The 14,948-nt window shown below is 44.2% G+C and overlaps 1 protein-coding gene across 1 annotated transcript in view; it reads right to left on the bottom strand.

Moving 5' to 3' along the window:
• The window catches only part of LOC139388047 (relaxin family peptide receptor 2a), a 204,985-nt gene that overhangs the window by 155,055 nt on the left and 34,982 nt on the right, over positions 1 to 14,948 (bottom strand). Inside the window, exons 2-5 of the mRNA XM_071134545.1 lie at positions 11,183 to 11,332; positions 8,900 to 8,983; positions 8,674 to 8,779; positions 4,356 to 4,427 (exon numbers count right to left, since the gene is read on the bottom strand). Coding sequence (XP_070990646.1) covers positions 4,356 to 4,427; positions 8,674 to 8,779; positions 8,900 to 8,983; positions 11,183 to 11,332 — 412 coding nt within the window. The remainder of the gene's footprint in view (positions 1 to 4,355; positions 4,428 to 8,673; positions 8,780 to 8,899; positions 8,984 to 11,182; positions 11,333 to 14,948) is intronic.

Here is a 14,948-nt window from a genome sequence, read left to right as displayed (position 1 = left end):
ATGGATTTAATTAATGGTTCAAAGTTTCAGATATTTTTTTATAACCCAACCCTGATCTGTATTTCTCCACAACTTTGTCCCTGACCTGTTCTGAAAGGCCCCAGAGTCTGCAACACCACTAAGCAAGGGGCACCACCAAGTATATATACTGAGATCATGTGACAGATCATGTGACATTTAGATTGCACATAGGTGGACTTTGTCTTATTTAGATAAGATCTTACACCAGATCTTTTTTAGGGGCTTCATAGCAAAGGGGGTGAATACATGCACGCACCAATTTTCCGTTATTATTTTTGTCACTTCACCAATTTTGACTATTTTGTGTATGTCCATTACATGAAATCCAAATAAAAATCTATTTAAATTACAGGTTGTAATGCAACAAAATAGGAAAAATGCCAAGTGGGGTGAATACTTATGCATGTAACGGTTTTCCTTCTCTTCTGAGGAGGAGTAGGAAGGATCGGACCAATATGCAGCGTGGTACGTGTCCATGTTAATATTTATTTTAACTGAACACAAAACAAAATAACAAGAGAACGAATGAAAACGAAACAGTTCTGTCTGGTGCAGACACAGAGACAGAAAACAACTCCCCACAACCCATAGTGGGAAAACAGGCTGTCTAAGTATGGTTCTCAATCAGAGACAACGATTGACAGCTGCCTCTGATTGGGAACCATACCAGGCCAAAAGCAGAAATACAAAACCTAGAACAAAACATAGAATGCCCACCCCAACTCACGCCCTGACCAAACTAAAATAGTGACATAAAAAAGGAACTAAGGTCAGGACGTGACAGGAGATCTGGTGCATACCACTCGCACCTCTCCCTTAGGCTCAATGCCCACATTCGGCCGGCACGGGCGGAGAGCAGGCATAGGGCGCACTGCACCCTTCCAGTGCCCCGGAGACACAGCACGCAGCGCCGGCGCAGGATACCCTGGGCCTAAACGGTGTACCGGAGACCAAACACGCTGAGCCGGCACAATACGGATGCCGACTCTCGCATGGCACTTGCGGGGGGCTGGCCTATAGCGCACGGGCTATGAGCGCATACTGGCGACACCGTGCGCTTGACAGCATAACACGGTGCCTGACCAGTACTGCGCTTCTTCCGGTAAGCACGGGGAGTTGGCTCAGGTCTATCGCCTGACTCCGCCAAATTCACCGTGTGCCACCCCCCAAAAAATTGAGGGCTGCCTTTCGTGCCTGTTGCGCTGCCTTACCTCATATCGCCGCCGCTCAGCTTTCGATGCCTCCAGTTCTTCCTTGGGGCGGCGATATTCCCCAGCCTCTGCCCAGGGTCCCTTGCCGTCCAATATCTCCTCCCAAGTCCAGGAGTCCAGAACCCTCTGCTCCTGGTTACCACGCTGCTTGGTCCTTTGGTGGTGGGTAGTTCTGTAACGGTTTTCCTCCTCTTCTGAGGTGGAGTAGGAAGGATCGGACCAATATGCTGCGTGGTACGTGTCCATGTTAAAACCTGTTATGGCTGCATCCCTTTGTTCTCAATTTCCGCCTGAAGACATACCCAAATCTAACTGCCTGTAGCTCAGCCCCAGAGGCAAGGATATGCATATTCTTGGTATCATTTGAATGGAAACATTCTGAAGTTTGTGGAAATGTTAATTGGATGTAGGAGAATATAACACAGTAGATCTGGTGGAAGAAAAGAGAAAGAAAGAGCATACGTTTTCTGTTTTTTATTGTTGTAGTATCATCTTTCACATGTACTAGAATAGCCACACAGTCAGACAGGATGCTGGAGATAATTCTGATGGATAACACAAGAGGGAACATGTAGGTGTGCAAAGTTTCAGACTGATAACTTCAGGAATGGGTGAGCTACATGACATTTAGCATGAAGTCACCCAGGTGTCCCACACAAGTTGCCCAAATGTACCCAAGTGGCCGAATTGGTGAAATGACCTATAACTATATAAAGCAGTGCAAATAACTATATAGAACACATCAAAAAGCAATTCTAACACACACACACACACAATTTTTTAAAAAATGTTTAAATAAATATATATTTTTAAAAACAGTACACCCCTTGGAAGTCCTCGTCACAATATTTTGCTGCCTGTGCCATGTCCCATAGCAGTCTCTTTCTGATGTAAAGCAGAGGCAAACTGAACAAGTGGTGCATTTCATGTGACACAGAGCACAACGAAGCCTCCATGCTGTGCCCTTTTGGCCCTGAGGCACAGTCATGCCTGCAGTAATGAACTGTGGCATATGAACACCACTGGGGGCACAGGTAGAGCGGGCAGCTTGGCACCGGGGGCTCCCATTCGGAGTCGCTATCACTGTAAAAAAAAACATTAAAAAAATATTTGTATTGTATGAGCCTTTTATTATCACGTAAAATAAACAGATATGTATTGTATAGAGCAGAGGGAACAGTCACTAAGGTGAAGTGCTGTTCCATTCAACTCCGGCCATTGTTGTATATATATATACACACACACACACACACACACACACACACACACACACAAACAAACCAACACACACACACACACACACAAACAAACCACACATAAATATATTTTTATATTTCATAAAACGGCATTAGCACTTACCCGTCCAGAAGTACGTCCTGTCCTTGCAGAAACAGCTCCTCAGTTCGTTTGAATCATAACACTCCAAGATTCCTCAAACAACAAATCTCTCACTTTCACTTTCACTTTAGACATTGACTTCGCTTTACATTAAGTATTCGCCATGATATCTTCAATGAAATCATTGAAACTACAACTTTCCGAAATACAGCTGCGCGTAAAAAGCCTTACAGCAACTCCTCTGATCGTCAAGGCAAGAATGGAGTTCCCTGCGCGTGCGATTACAAACAAGGAATTGTGGTCCAACCCAAAACCATTACATACTGGCGTTTACCTCAGCTCATCGGCTATCTACCCAGCTAGATTTCAAGAAGATCAGTGGTCATTGGACAGAAATATAGTCAATCAATGAAGCTTCGCTAAAATTATTGGTGCGTAAGGTAGTCATTTATCGTTGTCTTCAAATCAGCTCACTTCAGTCAATACTCCCTGCAAAAAAACAATGATGTTTGGCTGTGTTGCAAACATCCAGAGGATTGCACTGAAAACAACCATGACTAGATAAACGATTGTTTACAGGGGGGAATCACGTCGAATGCTCCGTAAAAAAATTGATAGAGATGGAATTCACGGCACAAACGGTTTACAAAATGTTTCGATTTAGGCTATAAAAATGGAAACGGCACTTCATTTGATCGCTGGGACTCTCAGGAAGAGAAATCAGAGCAAGATATCAGAATGTAAGTCATAATTTTACCTTCAGATGTGAATGTGTAAAAACTGTCATGGCGGAAAATGTTTCTGTTGTTGATTGCTCTTCTCTGGTATTTGTACTCTGTAATAGCTATTTTAAATCGGAAAACGTAGTTGTATTACCAAGATTCTAATCTTTTGAAGGGTGTAAGACACTTGCATTTTTAAGAATGTTTAATGTTACAAAGTTGTCACTTTGAAATTTCCCCTGATGTTGGTCCCTGTACGGGGATCGCAGCCATAACAGGTTATTAATATTTATTTAAACTGAACACAAAACAAAATAACAAGAGAACGAACGAAAACGAAACAGAGACAGAAAACAACTCCCCACAACCCATAGTGGGAAAACAGGCCTTCTAAGTATGGTTCTCAATCAGAGACAACAATTGACAGCTGCCTCTGATTGGGAACCATACCAGGCCAAAACCAGAAATACAAAACCTAGAACAAAACATAGAATGCCCACCCCAACTCACGCCCTTACCAAACTAAAATAGAGACATAAAAAAGGAACTAAGGTCAGGACGTGACATTGCAAGGCACTGTATAGTATGGTATGGTATAGTATGGTTTAGTATAGTATGGTATGGTTTGTTATGGTTTAGTATGGCATAGTACAGTATAGTATAGTATAGTACAGTATGGTATGGTTTAGTATGGTTTGGTATGGTATGTTATGGTTTAGTATGGCGTGGTATGGTTTAGTATAATATAGTATAGTATGGTATGGTTTACTATAATGTGGTATGGTTAGGTAGCCTAGCGGTTAGAGCGTTAGGCCAGTAACCAAAAGTTTGCTGGATCAAATCCCAGAGCTGACCAGGTAAAAATCTGTTGTCCTCCGTAAAGCAGTTAAACCACTGTTCCCTGGGTGCGGTGGATGTTGATTTAAGCCAGCCCCCCTGCACTTCTCTGATCCAGAAGACCTCACCTCTCTGATGCAGAAGACACATTTCAGTTGAAGACATTCAGTTGTATAACTGACAAGGTATCCCCGTTTAGTATATTTTATTAAGGTATAGTACTCACAGTCTCTGCAGGTGTGTGTATTTGGAGAAGACGTTGTCCGACAGCCTCTTTATCTCGTTACTCTTCAGAGACCTGCAACAGGAACACTGCACCGTTACTATGGTTACACAGGACACACACACACACACACACACACACGCACGGATGCGTGCACGCACACACAGACACACACATCCATAATGCTACTTGAAAATCCAATCCATCAGCCTTGATGAGATCCTCTATTCTGTGAGATGAATGTGATATATTATATAATTAGAGCTGAGCTGGAACAGCAGATGAGCTCTTGTTTTTTTCTCAAAATGATTGACATGCCTAAAGATTCTTATATATATAGATATAGTAGTCAAAAGTTTAGTATTTGGTTCCATATTCCTTAAGCTTGTCACTCTACAAACTGGTTGGATGCATTTGCTGTTTGTTTTGGTTGTGTTTCAGATTTTCTTTGTGCCCAATAGAAATTAATGGTAAATTATGTATTGTGTCATTTTGGATACATTTTATTGTAAATAGGAACAGAATATGTTTCCAAACACTTCTAAATGAATGTGGATGCTACCATGATTACAGATAATTCAGATTGAATCGTGAATAATGAGTGAGAAAGTTGCAAAGTGTCAAAAATCATTCCCCCAAGACATACTGACCTCTCACTACAAATAGTAGGGGAGTATGTCTTGGGGGTATGATCTTTGACCGTTTGCAACTTTTCTCACTCGTCATTATTCACGATTCATTCAGGATTATCCGTAATCATGGTAGCATCCACAGCAGTGTTTCAGCTGAAAGTCATTTAGCTGTGGCGCTGCACCACGGCAAAATCATTGCCGCCACACCAAAAAAATATGAAACATGCAAAACTTTTGCTGCCGAGGCGCACTTTGAAGACGCTAGTACAGTTCACATTTGGATGGACGTACTGCCAAATTCTCTACACCTACGTTGGAGGCACCTTATGGTAGATAAATCAATATTCAATTCTCTGGCAACAGCTCTGGTGGACATTCCTGCAGTCAGCATGCCAATTGCAAGCCCCCTCAAAACTTGAGACATCTGTGGCATTGTGTTGTGAGACAAAACTGCACATTTTAGAGTGGCCTTTTATTGTCTTCAGCCTTTTGTGTTTATGGAACATTTCTGGGATATTTTATTTCAGTTCGTGAAACGTGGGACCAACACTTTACATGTTGTGTTTATATTTTCGTACAGTATAGTTAAAAGTTAATTTGTGACCTGGCTAATGATTAGCCCAATAGGATAAATGCAGATAGGCAACCCCAGGCTTCAGCCTATTTATTAATAGACACAATGCTGCATCAGTTGGGCTACAGGTGATAATGCTTATTGCTACAGTAATACCATAACTGATAATATGGACCATGTATAGGCTATGAAATAATTGTAATTAATAATTTTACCAATATATTATTGGGCTAATTTCTGGAGGTGGAAATTATATTTTAGAAGGTGTCAGCATAATGTTATTTTGGAGTAGAATGTCCTTAAAAGTCACCAGAACTGAGCTTTTCAGTCATTCTACATAAAAGTTTCCCAGACCCCCAAAACAAAGGGGAGGGAGCTGAGAAATTGTATTAGTTTAATTAGATGTAGTCACCTGCTTAGGGGACCTACGTGGCTCTGGTACCAGTTCTGACCATCATACACCTGTACTTCGGGAGTTTCTCCCATTTTTCTTTGCAGATCGTCTCAAGCTCTGTCAGGTTGGATGGAGAGTGTCTCTGCACAGCTATTTTCAGGTCTCTCCAGAGATGTTGGATCAGGTTCTAGTCTGGCTGGGCCACTCAAGGACATTCGGAGACTTGTCCCGAAGCCACTCCTGCGTTGTCCTGTCTGTGTGCTTATGGTCGTTGTTCTGTTGGAAGATGAATCTTCGCCCCAGTCTGAGATCCTGAGCGCTCTGGAGCAGGTTTTCATCAAGGATCTCTCTGTACTTTGCTCCGCTCATCTTTCCCTCGATCCTGACTAGTCACCCAGTCCCTGCCACTGAAAAACATCCCCACAGCATATTGCTGCCAACACCATGCTTCATCATAGGGATGGTGCCAGGTTTCCTGCAGACGTCAGGCTTGGCAATCAGGCTAAAGAGTTCAACCTTGGTTTCATCAGACCAGAGAATCTTGTTTCTCATGGTCTGAGAGTCCTTTAGGTGCCTTTTGGCAAACTCCAAGCAGGCTGTCATGTGCCTTTTACTGATTAGTGGCTTCTGTCTGGCCACTCTACCATAAAGGCCTGATTGATGGAAAGCTGCAAAGATGGTTATCCTTCTGGAAGGTTTCTCCCACCTCCACAGAGGACCTCTGGAGTTCTGTCAGAGTGACCATCGGGTTCTTGGTCACCTCCTTGAACAAGGCCCTTCTCCCCCGATTGCTCAGTTTGGCCGGGTGGCCAGCTCTAGGAAGAGTCTTGGTGATTCCAAACTTCTTCCATTTAAGAATGATGGAGACCATTGTGTTCTTGGGGACCTTCAATGCTGCAGACATTTTTTGGTACCGTTCCCCAGATCTGTGCCTCTACAAAATCATGTTTCGGAGCTCTACGGATAATTCCTTCGACCTCATGGCTTGGTTTTTGCATGCACTGTCAACTATGGGACCTTATAGAGACACATTTTTTACCTTTCCACATCATGTCCAATCAGTTGAATTTACCACAGGTGGGCTGCAATCTGTAAGGATCGATGTTGGTAGACGGGAAGCAAGTACAGGTAGTGAACATTTAATTAGGAACAGACATGGAACAGGACAGGACAGCATCTGGACATGAACACATAACGTTAATGCAGATACAGGGAACAAACGGGGGAATAGACATTTGTAGACGTGGCAATCAACAAAGGGAAGGAGTCCAGGTGAGTCCAATGAGTGCTGCTGCACGTAATGATGGTGACAGGTGTGCGGAATGAGATGCAACCTGGCGCCCTCGTGCGCCAGAGAGGGAGTGCGGGAGCAGGCGTGACAGTACCCTCACCCGGCGTCCCACCTGGGCAAGCCTGACGCGCCAGCCGAGGCATGGGCCCTGGACAAGCCGGCTGGGGGCATAGAAGCCCAACAAGCTGGCAGCAGCATGGGAGCCTGACGATCCAGCTGAGGCATGGGATGTTGGCGAGCCGGCTAAGGCGCGGGAGCCCGATGAACCGGCTGAGGCATGACGTGGGACGAGCACCTGATAAGCCGGGCTGAGGCGTAGGAGCCCGACAAGCAGGCTGAGGCATGATGTGTGATGGGAGCCTGCCGACCCAATCGGGGAAAGAAGACCAGCTAAGGCGTGGAAGCCCAACGAGCTAGCTGAGGCACCCCCGGTTCCATCAGTGAAGGCATTCGGACGTGACGGCACCAACCAAAATACAAAAAACAAAAACCTCCCTGATGCTTCGTATAGTGGTGTGAGCATTCTGTAAGAATCTACGTTGGTAGACGGGAAGCAAGTACAGGGAGTGAACGTTTAATTAGCAACAGACATGGAACAGGACAGCATCTAAACATGAACACATAATATTAATGCAGATTACAGGGAACAAACAGTTATAGACGGGGCAATCAACAAAGGGGAGGAGTCCAGGTGAGTCCAATGAGCTCTGCTGCGCGTAATGCTGGTGACAGTTGTGCAGCCTAGCTGCCCTCGAGCGCCAGAGAGGGAGAGCGGAAGCAGGTGTTACACCAATTAAGTTGTAGAAACATCTCAAGGATGATCAATGGAAACAGGATCCCACCTGAGCTCAATTTTGAGTCTCATAGCAAAGCGTCTGAATACTTATGTAAATAAGGTATTATTTCTGTTTGGTTTTTTTTTATATATAATTTGCACTGTATTTTTATGTGTGTATTTATTTTATGTTACGTTAGAGTGATGGTCTGGGAATGTCTGAGACTTTAGTGTCTGTCACCACTTGTAATTTCACAGGAAATAAACTACTGCTGTTACACCATCAGCTCATCTGAAGAGGGGAATCTAGTCAAGTGAATTCTCTGAATTTACCTGACTGATTCACTGCCTCTGTGTGTGTGTGTGTGTGTGTGTGTGTGTGTGTGTGTGTGTGTGTGTGTGTGTGTGTGTGTGTGTGTGTGTGTGTGTGTGTGTGTGTGTGTGTGTGTGTGTGTGTGTGTGTGTGTTGTCAGCACCAAACCAACCACATTTCTACTCTGGGACTGTAATGAAACCTCGCTAACACAGACCCACATATAAGCACAAGCACACGGCACATGACACACACACACACACACACACACACACACACACACACACACACAGACACACACACACACAGACTGCGAACACGCACATGGAGAGAGGTACTTACAGCCAGGTGACATTGGTGGAGACTTGAGGAACGTCATGTAGGTTGACTTCCACACACTCCAGCTCTGTCTTGATACAGTCACAACGCTGTGGGTACTGCTGCAAGACTACACAACAACACACAAGTAATACACAACTACACACAGATACAATAATTCTGCAGGTCTACACCAACACACACACACACACACACACAAACACAAACACAAACACACCCACACACTTACAGCAGTCTTCTGGTAACGGTAGGACCTGTGGTTCGACCTTCCTGATGGTTCGATCAAAGATGTCCGCCCATCCACTGTTGTCTCCTACAGACACAAAAACATCAGTTATGTATAGTACTATTACACCATATAACACCTAGCTAGCACATTAACACTGAATGGCGAGGATTTTGTGTTTCTTCCTGTGCTCTCCTAATGGATTCACAATCTCAAATTCTTCAGAATATAAAATAATCTGGAGTGCATTATCATATTTAGAAAATATTGGATGCCTTTTAAATGTTTCTACATCTTAGAAATCTGATAGGACGCCCTCCACAAATCTATGGCTTTAAATGCTCATGTTTTAGTCTTCATGGTTGAAAGGTGGTCTGTTTATCAGTACAATTGCATCTGAATTTGTTTTCAATTGGTTCAACAAATGGAAAATAGGCCTCATAATATTTGTCCTTTTGTCTCTGAGTGGACAGTGCTGATAATCCATGCAGAACAAAACTTTGTTTTATTGTCCCATATACAATATTTGAGCTGCGGTTGAATTGTCCAGTCTGTGTGATTCACAAATCATTTCAACTCAATTGTCATACTTGAGTAAAAGTAAAGATACCTTACAAGAAAACGACTCAAGTAAAAGTGAAAGTCACCCAGTAAAATACTACTTGAGTAAAAGTCTAAAAGTATTTAGTTTAAATGTACTTAAGTATCAATAGTAAAAGTATAAATCATTTAATATTCCTTACATTAAGCAAACCAGGCGGCAGGCAGGTAGGTAGCCTAGTTGTTAGAGTGTTGAGCCAGTAACCGAAAGGTTGCTGGATCAAATCCCCTAGCCGGCAAGGTTACATTCTGTTGTTCTGTCTCTGAGCAAGGCAGTTCATCCACTGTTCTCCATGTGCTGTGGATGTTTATTAATGCAGCCCCCTTCACCTCTTTGATTCAGAGGGGCTGGGTTAAATGTGGAAGATGCATTCAATTGTACAAGTGACTAGATGTCCCTCAGATTACATGTTTTTTTAAATTTACCGATAGCCAGGTGCACAGTTCAACACTCAGACATAATTTACATTTGTGTTTAGTGAGTCTGCCAGATCAGAGGCAGTAGGGATGACCCGGGGATGTTCTCTTGATAAGTGCGTGAATTAGACAATTTTCCTGTCCTGCTAAGCATTCTAAACGTAACGAGTACTTTTGGGTGTCAAGGAAATGTATCGAGTAAAAAGTACATAATTTTCTTTAGGAATGTAGTGGAGTAAAAGTAAAAGTTGTGAAAAATATCAATGGTAAATTAAAGTACAAATACCCCAAAAAACTCCTTAATAAGTAGTAAGTTCAAGTATTTTTACTTAAATGCTTTACACCACTGCTGAAATGAGGGTTATTAGAGGCGGCAATAATAGAGCTACCCTTTAATTTGTGCTTGAAGCAAGCATGTCCTCTTGTAGTTTCAATGTGACTGGTTCTTGTAACATCTTACTGAGTAACATGTCTACCGTTGTGCTCAGTGACATCAGATCAATGAGTGACAGTATGCCAAATCATTATTTTAGTGTTTTGATGCTGTTTTATACATGCACTGATACCCTCCAAAACGTTTTTTTTTTTTTCACAACACTTTCTTAAAAAACACCAACATTTAGATTTGAATAACCATTTTGGGTGTTTCAGAGTACTTCTATTCTGTTTTTTGTTTTTTTTTACTTTCTGTGTATTAGAACACTTACATTGGGTTTCCATTCAAAACACCCTCCAAACACCAGATCTCAGCTTAGGTGCATTACTTGTCCTGGTTTCACAACACAATCATGGTGTTCTGAGCCTTTATATTTTTACAGTCCAGCTGTAATCGCTGTCAAAGGTGCTTCTACAAAGTATTGACTCAGGGGTGTGAATACTTATGTAAATTAGATACTTCTGTACTTCATTTTCAATTCATTTTCACAACAACAACAAAAGCAAATCATAAATATTTCATTATGGGGTATTGTGATGTCATTATGGGGTATTGTGATGTCATTATGGGGTATTGTGATGTCATTATGGGGTATTATGATGTCATTATGGGGTATTGTGATGTCATTATGGGGTATTGTTTGTAGATGGGTGAGAAAATAAATACATTTAATCCATGTTGAATTCAGGCTGTAACACAGCAACATTTGGAATAAGTCAAGGGATATGAATACTTTCTGAAAGCAATGTAACATGTGACAGAGGCAATGCATTTCTGGATCTGGGGTGATTTCTGGGTCTCAGGAAGGCAGTTGTCATACAATACTCTCTCACCACAGTTGTCCTCGTCGGCTCCATTGGGACAGTCTCTATGTCCATTACACTGTAGAGCCTGGTGTAGACACACTGTCACATTACCACAGGGAAACTGGCCCAGAGGACAACTGCTCTCTACTGACACCCTGCTGGACACCATTGCTGCAGCTGGAGGGAGGAGATAGGAAGACGAGGGGAAGGAGGGGGAGAGAGAGGAGATAGAGAGTGACATTTTTAGCACATTTAAAGAAATGAATAGACAAAAACAAAGAAAGAAAGAGAGCTACTTTCACTCCAACAAACTACTGCTGACGCACTAACCACTAACTCCTTATTACAGCCTACTGTATCCATAGTCCCTTTGTCCATTCCCATTCAACAGCAGTGCTATAAATGACCTATTACAAAAAACAGCTGAAGGTGTAATCAAATAATAATCATATTAATGAAAACCTCTAGTGGCTTTGTACTCTCCGCTCCCAACCTCCCCACTCTCAACCGGGCTCTGGCTTCATGACAGCCTTGTTAAGACCAAGGCTTAATTTGTAAATCGGGAGGTGCCAGAACAAAAAGTGAGCCGGAGAAGTGGGGAGCACTGTGGTACCGGAGAAGTGGGGGGTTCTGAGGTACCGGAGAGGTGGGGGGGGCTCTGTGGTACCGGAGAAGTGGGGGGGCTCTGTGGTACCGGAGAAGTGGGGGGCTCTGAGGTACCGGAGAAGTGGGGGGGCTCTGTGGTACCGGAGAAGTGGGGGGCTCTGAGGTACTGGAGAAGTGGGGGGCTCTGAGGTACAAGAGAATTGGGGGGCTCTGTGGTACCGGAGAAGTGGGGGGCTCTGAGGTACTGGAGAAGTGGGGGGCTCTGAGGTACTGGAGAAGTGGGGGGCTCTGAGGTACCGGAGAAGTGGGGGCTCTGTGGTACCGGAGAAGTGGGGGGCTCTGAGGTACTGGAGAAGTGGGGGGGCTCTGTGGTACCGGAGAAGTGGGGGGCTCTGAGGTACCGGAGAAGTGGGGGGGCTCTGTGGTACCGGAGAAGTGGGGGGTTCTGAGGTACCGGAGAAGGGGGTGGGCTCTGTATTACCGGAGAAGTGGGGGGCTCTGAGGTACCAGAGAAGTGGGGGGCTCTGAGGTACAAGAGAAGTGGGGGCTCTGAGGTACCGGAGAAGTGGGGGGGCTCTGAGGTACCGGAGAAGTAGGGGGTTCTGAGGTACCGGAGAAGTGGGGGCTCTGTGGTACCGGAGAAGTGGGGGGCTCTGAGGTACTGGAGAAGTGGGGGGCTCTGAGGTACAAGAGAATTGGGGGGTTCTGTGGTACCGGAGAAGTGGGGGGCTCTGAGGTACTGGAGAAGTGGGGGGCTCTGAGGTACTGGAGAAGTGGGGGGCTCTGAGGAACCGGAGAAGTGGGGGCTCTGTGGTACCGGAGAAGTGGGGGGCTCTGAGGTACCGGAGAAGTGGGGGGCTCTGAGGTACCGGAGAAGTGGGGGGCTTTGAGGTACCGGAGAAGTGGGGGGTTCTGAGGTACCGGAGAAGTGGGGGGCTCTGGGGTACAAGAGAAGTGGGGTGCTCTGGGGTACAAGAGAATTGGGGGGCTCTGAGGTACCGGAGAAGTGGGGGGTTCTGAGGTACCGGAGAAGTGGGGGGCTCTGGGGTACAAGAGAAGTGGGGGGCTCTGAGGTACCGGAGAAGTGTCGGGTTCTGAGGTACCGGAGAAGTGGGGGGCTCTGGGGTACAAGAGAAGTGGGGGGCTCTGAGGTACCGGAGAAGTGGGGGGTTCTGAGGTACCGGAGAAGTGGGGGGCTCTGGGGTACAAGAGAAGTGGGGGGCTCTGAGGTAACGGAACGCATGAAAATAAATCAACTTTATAATAAAGGGAAACTGGCCCAGAGGAAACTGGCCCAGAGGAAACTGGCACTGAGGACCAAGCTTTATCATAGTTTTGCGCACAGGCATAGAGCAGTAGAGTAGAGGCACTTGCAGAAGTTTCACAAATGGGGGAACATTTTCTGTTGTCATGGGTTTGGAAAAAAAGTGTCTTCTATAAACGTATTTCATGCAATTCTACATAAATGTAGATGATTGGAGATTTTATAAGAATATTGTTTAATACCTCAAAAATGATCGAAGTGACAGGCTAGGGCTACTTTGACACGGACAAACGGAGAATCTGAGATCAATAAACACGACCTTGTCTTGAATCCATCAATAGTCCAGACCTAGGTGTGTGGAGACACACATATTGTACAATATGAGGAGGAAGTTATAGTCCTAAAAAAAAGATGTTCAGTTTCACTGATTGCCCCATTGATGCTCAGTTCTCTCACCTGCAATGGCTCGATACGCTCGTGCCAAACTAGTATATATTTTAGTTATATTTTGAAAGTTGATTACTTGGTATCCTACAGGCAGATTAGTATTGTCTTTTCAGCAGGATCCATTTTTTTTTGCAACCTTTGTTTTCCCGCGATTGATTTTGAAATATCGAGAAACTATCGATCGTCTGTGGCTAAATTATAGTCATACTCCTGCCGTAGTATTCTGAATGATTTCATTTATTTCTGAACAGACAGCGAATCCCATTCCAGTTCTGTGAAAGGTACAGGCACGCTTCTCTCTCTCACCACAGCAATGGCCACGCGTTAGTCTATATAGGCTACAATGTTGCCCAAACCACGAACCCAGGCCAGCATAACATGTATTCATTCATAGAATATCAGGCACTTTTCACATTACGTATTTTAAGGGGCAGTCAGGAGAATTACACAGGAGTCTACTTGAATTAACTCTGATTGCTTTTATTCAAATTTTTACATTGCAAAAAGTGAAAATAATTATTCATGCCATGAGAGTTACAGAATCCTGGTAAATGGGTTCCTGAACATAACCGTCCAAAACTGAGGGGAGTCCTGTTCTGGCAGGATTGGTTAAGATGAGGAGATTTTGGCTGTATGACACACACACACACACACACACACACACACCCACACACACACACACACACACACACACACACACACATACACATACACACACCTCTCCCTCCTCATAACCCCCGTCAACAGAACAGTGTGATCCTGCCACTCTACTGACTAAAGAGGGAGGGTGGGAGGGAAGGGAGGGAGGGAATGATGGGTGCAATTGAGATAATCTGTATGGGTGATTATAGCGTATTATGATGGTTTAGCGAAATAATTTCCTTATGTTAGTACTCTGGACAATTTTAATTGCAATAGGCACAAAGAGGCTTTCTTAAGGTCAAACGTCTTTCTCATCTAGGGCGTCATAGCTTTATTATTCTGATAAAGGTATTCAACTGCTCGCTCATCCCAGCCAGGTCGCTCTAGATCCACCTCGAAATCCCACATCTGTCCAGGTACCCAGGATGTCAGGACATCCTTTCAAAACCGGACACTAGGAGCAACCGTTAGCGCTATTACGATCAAGTAAGCATAGGTTTTGCTAGGGCGTTGTGGATGGGGGAGGTGGATGGACGTAAATCGTAAACTCCGGCTCCGGGTGTTGCTTGTTCAATTTCGGTGATAGCAAATAAATAAAACAAAAAAACAAGTACCTATCTCAAACCTTGACCCTTAATTTAACCATTTGGAATCAATGCCTAAACGTAATGTTTTAACCCTAACCAAAAACGTAACTGTTAAAATGTAACCATTCGGAATGAATGCCTAATCCACCCGCAAGACAACAGTGACAGCAACAGAGCAACCCAGGGTGTCCAAAACACCTCGAAATTTGACCTTTGGAGCAACTTCGAAATTTGACGGTTGGAGAGA

This window comes from Oncorhynchus clarkii, chromosome 29 (assembly GCF_045791955.1).
Source record: "Oncorhynchus clarkii lewisi isolate Uvic-CL-2024 chromosome 29, UVic_Ocla_1.0, whole genome shotgun sequence".
Taxonomy (NCBI): Eukaryota; Metazoa; Chordata; class Actinopteri; order Salmoniformes; family Salmonidae; genus Oncorhynchus; species Oncorhynchus clarkii.
Note: the sequence above shows the minus strand (reverse complement) of the source record. Positions and strands in the feature narration are given on the sequence as shown.